Raw genomic sequence first — 14,190 nt, 5'->3', positions numbered from 1 at the left:
AGAAAGTTTCGAGTAAACAGGCTTTCCGTCGGAAAATTCTAACCGCTACGGCTGAAAACCACGAACCCAAAAAGTAAGGTAACGTTTGCGGTCTTTAACTCGAGTTTCAAAGTGGGGAGGATGGTTTCCTCTTTCTTCATTTACGTAAACGCCTGACAGCAAACAAGGACCTTTCTGTTGCGGTATAAAAAAACAATACTGTCCATGTTTTCAAATATGCTATGGCAACAGTTTACTTTTTAAAGCCAGACTGATAACGTGTTCTTGTAGTAACTTTCTCCGCACTAGTACTAGAAGAGCTTGTCATCCTGAGTTTGATCTTACTCACTCATTTTTTCTCTAGCCAAAAAGCCATAATGGTATGTCGTCAGACAATCACCACAAAAGTTTCGCAGCAAAAGCCAGTAGTCGTAGGTAGTCAGTCAGGCAATCACCGTAAAAGTTTCACACCAGAACTGGCGCAAAGTTTCGCAGCAAAAGCCAGTAGTCGTCGGTAGTCAGTCAGGCAATCACCGTAAAAGTTTCACACCAGAACTGGTGCAAAGTTTCGCAGCAAAAGCCAGTAGTCGTCGGTATTCAGTCAGGCAATCACCGTAAAAGTTTCACACCAGAACTGGTGCAAAGTTTCGCAGCAAAAGCCAATAGTTGTATGTAAGTCAAGGATGTTTCGTTTTGCAGTCAGACAATCACCTATAAAGGCATGTAACCTTATGTCGTGCATGCGATGGTCGTGTGATTAGTCTATAAGTTATAGAATCGAAGCGCAGTTGAAACAAATGTAAGTAAGATCACACCAAGGAAGGCAAGATTTTTTTGCTTTGGGTATAGAGACACGCACCAAAGTAAAATACATGCCACAATACCTTTATCAGTTTGCTTGAAGCGACCGTCATAGTAAATTTGCGAACAACAACAGTACTTGAGTTTAATACAGCTACAGAAAAATTCTTGTAGTTTTTGACAATAAGATAAGCTTAGGTGAAACCTTCTTCGGTACCTTTAAAAATCGAGTTGAAGACGGCAAACGTGACGTAACTGCGTCCTATTGCGTATCTCGCGCTTCGCGCTTGCGCCTCTTAACAACCCCAAGCACCTTAATGACGCCTTTTTGCGCAGGCTACGGTTGAGTTGTAAGGGCGATTATTTTGTAGAAAGCAATAACTTCATGATAACCAGAAGAAAATAAAAATTCCAAAGAAAAATATCCACATATACACAGACGTTAGCATTGAAATGCATCGGCACAAGGATGTTGCCTTTTTTAAAAACAACAGTTACTATAACGGACGCGAAATACGTCAATATACGGGTAGTACAAACGTAAAATCTTCCTACCTTTTCCGATCCTAACAGATACCTGTGCAGTTGCTGAACGCCTTCCAAATGACCATAGATCGAGGAGGTTTCCCGTCCCGGTGAGCACATAACAAAAGAGAAATTGGTTCCAACGGAAATATTCCGTAGCGCGCAAACCTGGACAACATTGCAAACGAGCATACCGAATGAAATCAGTTCTGAGTTCACTCCGCTAAGAGACCAGAGTGTATTATTTATTGGAGAGAGTTTTTGTATTCAATCGTCTCAATATTTGATGGCATTTATGTGCATTAGCGAATGTTCTTAATTCGATACACATGCACGGCAACCTGACAAAGAAACACAAAAATTTTGCTTACCTTTTGGCCGCCTTAACATCAGGTTTAAAGTAGAACGTAGGAAAGTAGCTGATATGTAGACAGGCATATTAAAACACGAACACACAAAAGTGTTTTCTATAAAGGATCGACAGCGAAAGGACTAAAAACAAAGCGGTGAGCGGTGCTTGACTCAACTGTGCCATTTTCTCACTACGTGTATCTTTTACAAGGTATTCACAGCAGGACGTTTTGCTTACACACCCAAACAAATTTCCGTTTCCATAGGCAAAAGGTGTCATTTCCACAGCTCGCGTGAGGTGATTTCCACGCGCAGTTACTTGCTTCGCCCGCGCTAATATCCATGTAAAAAATTACAGGGCGATTGCCAAGAGAAAAATATACCTTTTTATCCAGCCAGAACCGGCATAAATTTTTCATATTTTCAGCTAGCGAGGCGCTCATTCAGATTTCCCAGCCTAATTAGCCAATGTTTTTTTTTTCCAGCTAGCTCAAATTCTGTCTGTAGAGCGGGTATTTTGTCGAGCGGCCTCGTCGGGTACTCCTGGTTTAATGTCGTAATAAACAGATACTCAAAACAGCAGTCGATATTATTGAACCTCACTGCCCTTCCATATCGCGACCTTGCACCAAAGAGAAAATTCAATGTATTAGGACTATTAGAGACATTAAGTCTTCGTAAACGAGCTTTATGTATGGGATAAACTATAGTGATTAAGCTATTGTAATGTAAATATAATGACATTAATGATTGTCGATTGACTTACCAAACACTATTCTTAAGCTTCTGCAGGCTTCTCCCTCCCCTTTTCACTTTACATCTAAACTTGTTTTTCTTTCGAAAATTCTCGCCGCCTTTCCCCTCCTCGTAAAAAAACGCAACACAATCCACAATTGCTTCTTCCGTTGCTGGCGCGGGAGGCACGTTGGAAGCCATAGCTCGCAAACTGACCAAATGGTCCCCCTGGTCTGCGAGGTCAAAGTCTCGCCGGGCGTCAAGGGAGACGCTTGTCCCCTACCATGACATTATTTTGTCACGCATTCATCTAAATAACTTTGGCGTTTCGGGGCTATTCGAGATCAAGTGCTGCTCAAATCGAACAGAAACCGGAACCCAAAATAGGACAAAACAGGAAAAACCAAAAACCACATCGGGTACCAAAACCGAAAAAACTGCTAGTATTTTTCACGAAAACCGAAAACCAGATGCTAAAAAACGAAAAATCCGCAAACCGCAATGACCACCAAAACCGAAAAACCGAAGTCTTTTGCAACAAAAACCGAAAAACCGATCTAAAAAAAATAGCCAAAACCGCAAAACCGAAAATCCCAATGCCCCCCTCCAGCCGAAATATTGTTATAAAAAACAATATACGTTGTTTTAAATCAGCTTTGCAGTAGTCTTTGGACTTGTTGTTCTTCACAAGTAGATATAGTTACTGCGTTTTTCACAAACATGCGAGCTTTAAAGTTCAAAAGCCAACTGATGATTGCGTTTTTCGCTGCCGTCGATAGGTGGATTTTGATCCGTTTTGTGTTTCATCAAGGTTCGTTGCTTGTGATCGTAATTATGATTGACGGCGGTGAAAACGAAGGCGGCTTTTGAACTTTAGAGTTCGCATGTTTGTGAAAGGCGCAGTAAAGTGAGGGGTGGGGGAGGGGCGGGTTTTTTTTTCGGAAAAGTGTGGTGTATTAAAAGTTAACCCCCCCCAAAATAATTACTTTGGTAGCCCCCTTGACAATAACAATTTTTAAGATGCACCCCCTCTCCATCCCCTTCTAGACCAAGCCTCTTCGTTCATCCTTAGGCATTGATTTCATAAGCTATAAGAACCGGTGGTTGGCAGCGAAATTTTGAAGGTGCACACAGGGGAATAAAAGTTAGCACGCCGAAGGCACCCTAAACCGGGTAGAGTCGGGGTGCATGCTCCCCAAGAAAATTTTCAATTTGTGGTCTTGGAAATGCCATCTCCTGCGTTTTCCGCAGGACATTTTCAGTGAATAAAGACAAAGGAAAATGCAGTTATTAGCTGTTTATTTTACCCAGCTATCACTAGTGTTATCCGTGAGGTACAGGCTGTTTTAATACGGCAAAAAAGGGTAAAATAGTGACGCCATCAAGGACGTCACAAGCAAAGGGAAAGATGTGTACTCTTCCCTGCTCCCTCGCGCGCCGTCTCGCGCCTCATCCCTTCCTCTTCCCTTTCGAACGCCTGCCACGCAGGCTACTTCGACGGCTGATGTGAAGACGGTGAAAGTTGAACGCATCGCTTTACAGAATTTTCTGAGTTGAGATCAAACGACGTATTGTCTACAGATTATGCTCTCCGAATTGTCTACGAATGTAACGCAACCATCTATCAATTGATTAGCTAATGTGAGTAAGAACTCTGAGTTTTAATTGGTTGAATCTTTGTAATTGACAAGTTGGGTGTTGGCGGCAGATCGGAAGAGTAAAACACATCGCTCGTCGTTTGTTAGTGTCTTTCCAAGAGACTACTAAAGTGATCAGTCAGGGAAGAGTTACCGCGACGCTGATTCAGTTTACAGAATGAAGATCCTGTTCGCCCTCGCCTTTCTTGTGTGTATTTCACTCGGTAAGTTCCTTATGCACTCAGTGAAGTTATTGCAGTGAGAGGACTATGTTTGCTCTTGATGATTTTGTTGTTGTCACTGCTTTCCTATGAAGAAGGGGTGGGGTACGCCATCTTGTATTCACTGTTGGGATGCTACAGGAAAACATAATTTTATCCGTTTAAAGTCTCGTACTCTAAACATGACATAAAAGGAACCTAAAAAGTGTCTTCAAACACGGTATGCCAGTAAAGATTCAATATAGCCCTTGATAGTTTCTTCTTATCGCATCGTTTAACTTACCGTGCATTCTAGATCGATCTTCCTAACCAAGGCTTGACCAATCTTCATTTTGCCGGGTTGATTACCGGTGGGAATCCCCAATGAGTCAGATAACAACTTGCAACAATAATAAATTCGTCTATAACTGTCCAACAGTGCCTTAAATTCCTGGGGCAAATTATTCTATTAACAGGCCCCGCTATAAATATATAAAACTACCTTCGTTTCAGGTAGTTCGCTCTCGTTCGAAATCTCCTTCCCCATCCCTTCGAACACCTGCCACGCAGGCTAGGGCACTGCAGGCCAATGCCCTGCTCTAGATTTCTCAAATATATTCAGTCGCATTGCTTTGAGTAAAAAACACGCTGAACGTTGAAAGTATTCCGGCGCGATAGAACAGTAAACAAAGGTCTTGAACTTATTCCGAGGGAGTCTCGAGGTCGTCGCAATCGGTGAATTTCGCAATCAATCTGGCTTCCTCTGCAAGAATTTGTTTTTTTTACTTATCACCGCTCGCAGGATTTTTTTTAGACAAGTTTCCTTTGCAGGAATTTGTTTTTGGGAATTGTCACCCCACCTCCGGTTATTTCTAATGGTCAATCCCTAGCTAATTAAACCCGATTTTTTTTTGATGACAAAACTTGCAAGTTGATTGACAGTTTATAAATGGAGCAATTCGTGCCAGTCGAACTTTCTCTCTGGCATCGTTCCTTGGCAGATTCGTTTTTAAATTTTAAAAGTTTAACCACGTTAGCACAAAAGTTTTTGTCATGTAAACCGCGACTAAACGGACAGGGCAAATCTGATTGATGGAAATTTTAGAAAATGTGAAAAATTAAACAGCAAGAAATTTGTTAGGAGAAAAAGCTATGTAGCTTTTATGAACCTGTAAGGCGTAATTGCCAGTAAGACCTCTTTCCAAAACCAATATAAAACAAGACTCCCCGAACGGCGCAGACCGACCTCGAAAAGTTTAAGGATTTGATTATAATTCACTTGTTGATTTCATCGGAACGAACTTTAGAAAAATGTACACAGATCAAAAGTAATATGAGTTAAAGATTCTTATGATTTTTCTCAGCCGTGACTATTGAAAAAAACGTATTTTTCATGGAAGACAATTATCCTGTTGTTCTCCTCCGAAATTTTAGGCAAAACGCTTTTCACAGTTTAATCCATGGGTGGATAAAGACTGAATTGTAGTAAATTGTCGGTGATCCAGCAAATGATTATTTTGTGGAGATAGTTCAATCGAAGTTTCTGAGCCAAGAACTAGTGTGTGAATAAACAAAAAACAAACTGCGGTGATAAACATAAGGAAATATAAACGCATTCCTGGATAGAAACAAAACTTTAACTCGACGTTTCGTATGTTCCAATCGATTCCAACATACATCTTCAGATTGAAGTAAATAACCGTTGAGTAACAACAGAAATTTAAATAAAGAATTAGTAACTGATAAAAGAAACAACAGATGACATATTGTAGGAAAATTTGCATATAAATAAAGCATGCAAACCTAGAAAGGCAAAGGTTTTCACTGCGGACATTTTCTATTTAGGGAAGGTCCAAATCCTTAATCAGGAGAGTCTCCTTTATTTTGCAATGGGTGTCGATCGTCCTCTTGCCAAATGTCGAAATGGTCCCATTTCAAATTATGATCTGCGGTTGACGTGACATGGTCCGTAATAGCAGATCAGTAATTGCTACTCGTAATGACTTTGAAGTGCGTTGTTTTCCTGTCATGCTATCTACGTTTAGTTTTACCGATGTATAAAGAAATCGTTATAAAGAACCTTGGTCATTTGAGCACGGGTTAGCCTAGCTTTGTAGGGAAGAAGAGACTTTATACGATGCGTGCTCGGCTTTGGAAAACAACATCAAAGCAACCGTAGAATTTATTGATGCAAGCCTTCAGTTGTTTGGTGAGGATTCTGCTCTGTAATAAGATAGTATTAAGAGGATCTTTCTTTTTGGAGACTGTGGTGGTTGGCTGTTCGGGTCTGTTTTCTTGGCCTGTTCAGTACATCATTAATGTTGTAATTTAACATACCGTTGGGATAACCGTCTTGTAAAAACAGTTTTCTCAGTTCATCCAAAGAAGAACTCAAAAAAGAGGGTGACAAGCAAATGCGGAAACAACGAATAATGAACGTACAGATGACGTTCATCGTTTATCTTGTTTCGAGGTGTGAAATAATGAGTTCCATTTAATGTCAAGGCCAGTTAAGTTCTTCTTCCGGTAGTGACTTTAATTGAAAAAAGCAAGGTTGCTGCGTTTGATGAGTATGTTTAGGAAATGTATGTTTATCACCGCAGTTTGCTTTTTGTTTCTTCTTAAGCTAAGGTGGCTAAAAAACAAGAGTATCTACGATTTAGTTTGTAAATCTAATAGTGAATAACAATGATCTGCTCTATTTCGCAGGATACGGCCTCAAGTGCTACCAGTGTCAGTCTGATAAGAGTTGGGATGACTGTACTAAAAAGGAAGTGGATTGTCCGGCAGTCAAGGATATAACCTGCGTCAAAGCCTATGGCGAAGGAAAAGTGGCAGGCGTGTCTAAGAAAGCTTTTGCCAAGGGATGTTTCCTTAAATCATTGTGCAACAATGATTTCTGCAAGAAACAAGTACCTGGGGTCACATTCTCCAAGTGTGATATCAACTGCTGCGACAGTGATCTGTGCAATGGAGCCAAAGTACCAATGATGAGCACTCTCCTGGTTTTCGCATGTGTCCTTGTAGCTTTTCTCCGTTGAGTTGTGCACTAGAAAGTGAACGTAACCTCAAAGTTCAACAATTAGATATTTAGCAAGGAAGTAATGTCATGTTAGTTTTTATTGTTAAGAGCATGGTGCAATTTTATGTAATCTTTTTTAACCCCAGGATTGCTTCATTAAAGTTTGTTTTTGATTAGATGATTTTGTGCTTTATAGGCTGGCCTGGGTTTTGGAATTGGGAAGGCGTAACTCGATACATGATCCAAAGAAAGACCCGAAGTGAGTGGTTGAAAATTTGTTCAGAGTGCATTAATCTAAAAATTGCAGTTTCTTTACATCTATCGTTTGAAAAGGAATACCTCGTTAAAATTTTTTTGTCGAGTTAAAAAAAGTCAAAAAAGGGCAAAACTGTTGAGAAGTCAGCTGAGTTCCAATTTCAACTTTCAGTCAAGTAACTGTATGTTCTACGAACATTAACCACAAAGGACGCAAAGTACCCGCAAACGAATATGCCAAAGAACGTAGGATCTAGTAGACCTGATCAGCAGAAATAACAAGTGACAAATTATTAATAAATTCTGCAAACAGAATACTGAATGCTGATCATACTAAGTGAAAATTAACTTTGCAAGACATCAACATAACACCGAAATAACTCAAAACAGAGCGGGATTGTAGCCATGGACAGCTGTCTCGCTCTTAGCTGTGGTCACACTATAGACTTTTTACCCAGGTAAGCTCGACTTGTTAACAGTTTACCTATGGAAACTTGATTTTTTAGCGGGGCTCCCACGCGCGCGAAGCGCGCGTGGGACAGAGCCCCATACCCATAGATTATGGTCAACCTCTTTTCCTTTGGTTGTCACGTGATTGACCGAGCGTACGTACGTACGTACGTACGTACGCGTCTACGGATTGTACGGGTGGGGTAGGGGAGACTATCAAAAGGAAGGGAGGGGTGTCTCAGGCGTGTCTTGCCAAGTCCACATCTTTTACATTGGACATTCACAATATGGTCAATTGACAGCTGTCAAAACAGGATAGCCACTGACCAGTATCCCATGACCATATCGCGGGCTCAACTCATTGAGGTGACGTGATTTATTTGGAAGCTGTCCGCTGACCAGTTAATTACTTTACTAGATTGCGATCAATGCTCAGTCTCATACTTTCTAGCTAGTTTGGGATCGGAGCACAGGAAAACTGATGCACGTCAATGTTGTGATCCATTGACAGCTGTCAAAACAAGGTATCCGCTGACCAGTATCACTTGACTATATCGCGGGCTCAGGTGTCGACCCATCGAGGTCAAGTGTTTTTTTGAAGTTATCCGCTGACAAGGTTCTGGTTTTCAAATGATCGCAGGCTCAAATTTAATTTTTTTTAAATTCATATGAAATATGTTGTGTTTATGTGCCGCACAATTAAAATTTTGATTTCAAACTGACCTCGGACGCGAAAATTCAGCCAGCTGCTACAGGCAGGGAAGACAGTTTCTTTTGGCTTTTCTCGCCATTTTCACGCGTTGGTCACGCTCTACGTCCAATTTTTATGCTCTGATTGATCAAAATTTGACAGATGAGTTCATGCGGAAAATTTATGCAGCATCTTGAATCTTGTTTACTTTGAGAGCTGAAGCTGACAGAGTTTTGTGTCAACTTGTGATGTTTTTAACTTTCTTTTTCCACTGGATGTACAAAATGAAATTCAGCTGCTATCAGGAGTCTTCTGTTATTCATGGCCAGTTTGTTTATTGGGTTTTTGATTGAGTCAAAGTGGGAAATCCGATTTCGGATGGCATCGTTTTCGTTTTCATCTTGCTTAATGCGTAAGAGGGTTGCAAAGTCTGAAGCGATACTGGCGTTACTTGATACCTTTCAGGAGCTGCATCTCGAGTGGTAAGCCTAAGTAATTATTGTATTTGATGTTTGTTTTTTATTCCTTATTTAATGAAGTCGAGCGTAGTTGATGCGGCTATTTTGTTTACGCACTTTTGTAATATTTGAGACAATGATCTGACCGAGTATCAGGTTTGTTATAAGCTTACAGATCTTTAAAAAGCCTTTAGACATTTTCTCACCGCAAATAGAAAGAAAACGTTTCAAAGAATATTTAGTTATAATTCTGGCTGTAAAAGAAAGGTTTGCCTCGAGTTCGTCTTTGAAAAAAGCAAACACCGGGAAGCCGGCTTAAAACATAAACTTCAGCTTTAAGCTCGAAGACTCAGGATTTTTAGAGACACTTTAATACTTGTCTTCCTGAATGAAAATTGTCGTCTCTGTATAAGTTGTACAGAATTATATTTGTTTTATTGACTGTTAGTACTCTACTCTCTTGTAATTTCAATCGTTGTGCCGATTGTTTTCAGTCGTTCAGTAAACAACGCTTCCCGGAGTACTCAAAATGCCGCGCGTTAAACCGTTTTAAAATAAAAAATAAACATAATAGATTCTTTATTATGTTGGAGCGTAACTCTGTTAATGTTCGTTCAAATACTCGACACTGCTAGCACTGTAAAAGTCAGAACCGGCTGGCCGTATAGATGATTTTGAAAATTTTTTCAACGGTTTACGGCTAAAGCCCACGCGTGCTTCGATCGTCCTGAAGAGCAATTTGTATCGCAATATTGTGAAATACTGCATTCTGTTTTCCGGGGTCTGTATGATAAAAACAGTGCCTCATAGTACTGTTTCACCTCAGATGTGATGTATAAATGATATAAAAGGTTGGTTTACACGCACCCAGATTTGTTGGCAAGATTTTGTAAAATAAACTTGTCGAACGCAAAAAATCGGCCGGAATGTTTTTTCCAGGCCTAATTAATCTACTGTGATCAAGAGCCAACTTGATGTGAGATTTGGTTCACTCTTGGGCTGTTTGCAAATTATTTTTTGTAAAATCACTTAGCCTTTCCCTGAAAAGTCACACGAATGTGCTCTAAAGTTAACTGAATTGTGGAATACAAGTTTATTGTTTGATTTAAATTATAAATTTATTAATGGGAGCCTCGCTTTTAGCCCTGGCTAAATCTATATATTAAGTGTGACCGATTTTTCCCTAGGTATTTTACCTCAGGGAAATTTTATCGTCTGGGGCTTTTATATGTCTCGAGAACAACAGAGATTCCCTTAACAGCTACTCCAAAGCGATAGCCTGGGAAAAATGAAATACCGAGGTTGCTAGCCAATAGACGCTCATCGGCGATGGTCTTGATGACAGAACCGGACACGCTGGTCGTCTACGTCTTCGCCCGCCGTCTTCACCTTGCACGTTGAATTAGCGTAAGAAATAACAGCGAGATAAAATTAAAAAAACGTCTCTTTGATCGGCTAGATCCCTGCACATTTTGACTTCTTGAATTTTACGCTCCAAAAAATTCAACTTTGCGTGGAAACCTTGGGAACCGATATCAGTAGTGTGTCCTTCCCAGAATTTTTTACCTAGGTAAAACAAAACCCGAGATGAATTTACCTCTTTGTAGCTCATCAGCATGGCGTAACAAGTTGGTTGAGGTTGGTTTTGGCCAATCCTCTACATTTTTTTTTTGCGAGACATCAACTTGAGACTTGGACTCTTTTCGTCGAGGGCCCAGTTGTTCGAAGGCCGATTGGCACTAGCCCAGGGTTAAATTTTAACCCAGGTGTCTTTTTCTGTTTATCATTAGCACTTTCGCGGATAATTTCCTCTATGCTTTTTAGAGTGGTCTATCATCAAATTGTAGACGAAAAGAATTAAACTGAATTTTCGATTTTAAGCTCTCATATGTGAATTGAAATTTCGCACTAACCCTCGGTTATCTTAACCCAGTTTTTAACAACTAGGCCCAGGATACACGTGATATGGCGTGATTCAGCTGTGGGAGTTGGAAGTTCTAAGTTGGGGTATTTTATGGCAGAGTCCCTCTATGCCTGTTACGCCATGGCGATGAGCTAGAATAATAGCGAAACAGAAATAGAGTATTTATCTTAGCAGTGGAACACCAAAATGGCGCTAACTAGCCGAAAACGCTTCAAAACGGCCTGAGACGCTGGCAAACAACAAAGAATACAACAAGGCAATAAGGTAAGTCGATTTTATTAAAAAACATAACATTTTTTCACTCTTTTAAGGAAAACCGTTTACATTTCATACAAGCCTTTGTAAATAACCGTTTGTAACACAACGCCGCTCGCAAGCAAGAGTCCCGTCCGCGTTCCTGCAGTGAGCTTGGGCGGCCTGTGGTATACCATTTAATAACCTGTTAGAGCGGTTTTCACTTGACTGTCGAAAGTAATTGAGGAATTGGTTTGGTTTTGGTTTTACTACGCCCTTTGGTTGGCTAGTGTATTTACTTTGGTTTTGGTTTTACGACAGTCAAGTGAAAACCGCTCTAATATCATGGGTGACAATTTACGATCACAATCGTGGGTTTTTGTCATTGTTCATCGAATTGTTTATCGACGGAGAACTCTAGCTTAAATTTTGATTTTAGTTCATAATTTTCAGAACTTCTCGAAAAAATACCTGATAGAATCCTTCTTGATGTGCTCTTTCGTATGTTTAGGCATCCTAAAGCGTCTTTTAATGCCCTAACATCTTCATTCATAACTTTTTAAAACTTTTGCCGCAACCTCGTTCGTAGGGTGGGTAGGAGAGAACCCTGGGAACGAGGTTGACTTTGAGCTATTTTGGCACTGACGTATACGGAATGTTGCCATGGTAATTTTATAATTTAAACGCCGAAATTTCGCGCCAAAATTAAGGAGTAATTTGTCACCTAAGATGTTATTATCATCATTGTTATTACAGTCAAAGCTCCGTTAATACGGATATTGAAGGGGCCATAGAAAGTGTCCGTATTAGCGGAGTGTCCGTATTTAGCGGGTCATGTTATTAAAAACTTTTATTCGAGCAAAATACTGAAAAATTAGAAGAGGACATTAGCACCGTCAAAGTAAACATTATGGCCTTGACAAAGACGTCATTCCAAGGACAAAATCCACGGAAACACTCAAATATCGCGCATTGTTATATTACTAATTATCAAACCCATTGTATGCTTAATTCATTTAATTTTGGTGCCAAAATAGTCTGAAAGCACGATGATCTCAACAAATCATCCTATCCGCTGTCCTGTAGCGCTGGACACATCGACCTGTCAAATGAAGGTTTTTTACCTTCAATGTTCGAGAAATATAATTGTTGTTGCTTAGTAGGCCGAGGTTGGCATAACTTTCTTTTGACTGTGTGCCCGCAAGATTGTAGCGATCGAGCGCTAACTTTTCAAGGGTCTGCCACGGATGCCAGCACCCACCGGGCGTTGTTCAAGACATTATATGAGGCGAAGCATGATGTATATGTTGTGGTTCAATTTTATCCCTGGTTTAATTTTTATTTTCTTTTGTTTTAAGCTCATTATCATATATTACCATACCCAAAAACAAAAGAAAATAAAAATTAAACCAAGGATAAAATTGAACCACAACATATACACCGTAAAAAATTCCCTTATCATGTGATCTAAGTGATGACACATGTGCGAAAACACCACAGAAAGGGGGGGTGGGGGGATAATAATAGGCGTATTGGTTAGAGTTAAAATGGCTTTTGTACGCGTTAGAAATACATGTATTGTTCATCACAAAATGCCTTAGGGTCTAGGAGGTGTTTTTCTTAAAAAATCTCCAGAAGGATGCGATAAGTGCTAAATCGGAGAATAGTATATGAGGGAGTTGTGATCCATAATTCAGTACCGATTCTACGATGATTTCGATTCTCGACTTTCGAGTGCAGATGTATTATTCCTCGTTCTTACGCTATAAAGAAAAACAAGCGAGCCAAAAAAAGTGAAAATTCCTCGTTCTTTAAGTCATAAAGCGAAACAAGCGCTCTCCAACAGTAACATTCTTCATTTTTGAGCCATAACGCGAAACAAGCGTGCGTTACATGTATTATTCTTCGTTCTATAGGTCATAAAGCGAAACAAAGCCAGCTCCAGGAAAACTCGAAGAATCGTACAATCGGAGACTTATCAGGGGCGGATCTAGGGGGAGGGTGAAGGGGGTGCGCACCCCCCCCCCCGATGACCTGCGGCTTTCTGATTAACACTGTGCAGTCGCTTCACAGTCATACAAAATCTGCTGTATCGTTAAAAATGTATTCTCAGCAGTTCACATTATGTTATTTCCTAGTCAAAACTCCTCTTTTTCGTATTCACTTTTAAAATTTTTTACGTCATCAGTCAGTTAGTGGTGCACCCCCTCCTAAGAAAAATCCTGGATCCGCCTCTGCTTATTACTACACAGACTACAGCCATTTGGGTAAAATTGGACAAAAGCGCAGTAAAAATGCAGAATAGTTGAATCAGAAAAATCGGAAGAATCCTATAATCGGAGAATTGTCTTTAATGCAAGTTTTCTTAATCGCAGAATAGTAAAATTGGAGTAAATCTGCAGTGCTAAATCGGAGAATAGTACCCCTAAATCGGTTATGCTATTTTCCGATTTAGCACTTTTCGCACCGCGTCCTGTTAGTTCAGATTTACAATTTTCACCTGCTTGAAATATCAGAAAGAAGTCAGGTACCATGACAAGTCAGGCGCAACGGCTTTTTTGGATTCTTTTTATCAAAATATATGGCCAAAACTCACAAAGATTTGATTTTCACCGTAGCCAAGCCTCTTAGTCTTCGACTGTATGTTCCCTGACACCCTCTCGATCCCTCGGCTAGCTGCCAGTGATGCCCGGGAGGGGGGGGGGTACTCGATATATCCTTGGGTGTGGAGGTTCGGCTCGGCCCCTCATACCCTGCCCTGACCCTGATTACGACAAAAATCGCTGATTTTCCTACCCTGTTTAAGACAGAATTCCGATTTTTGATACCCAGTTTAAGACATTCGTAGAACATAAGCGCAGGCTGTTTATCGTCTAAGAACAGGGTTATGGGCTCCTGTCTAAGAAAAGTTACCCTGTTTAAGATAAA

General features: G+C 40.3%; 1 protein-coding gene across 1 annotated transcript; it reads left to right on the top strand.

Moving 5' to 3' along the window:
- The first annotated feature begins 4,206 nt into the window (after positions 1-4,206).
- On the top strand, positions 4,207-7,269 carry LOC140933182 (phospholipase A2 inhibitor PIP-like). The gene is made up of 2 exons (XM_073382694.1): positions 4,207-4,252; positions 6,938-7,269. The coding sequence occupies exons 1-2, from the start codon at positions 4,207-4,209 to the stop codon at positions 7,267-7,269; spliced, it is 378 nt and encodes a 125-aa protein (XP_073238795.1).
- The last annotated feature ends 6,921 nt before the right edge of the window (positions 7,270-14,190 follow it).

This window comes from Porites lutea, chromosome 4, assembly GCF_958299795.1.
Source record: "Porites lutea chromosome 4, jaPorLute2.1, whole genome shotgun sequence".
Lineage (NCBI taxonomy): Eukaryota > Metazoa > Cnidaria > Anthozoa > Scleractinia > Poritidae > Porites > Porites lutea.
This window is presented reverse-complemented; position numbering and strand designations above follow the sequence as displayed.

Bases quoted from the DNA above. Each gene is read 5' to 3' on its own strand.
- LOC140933182 (XM_073382694.1), top strand. From the start codon at position 4,207: ATGAAGATCCTGTTCGCCCTCGCCTTTCTTGTGTGTATTTCACTCG. The intron at 4,253-6,937 runs GTAAGTTCCTTA...TCTATTTCGCAG, and splicing joins TCTTGTGTGTATTTCACTCG to GATACGGCCTCAAGTGCTAC.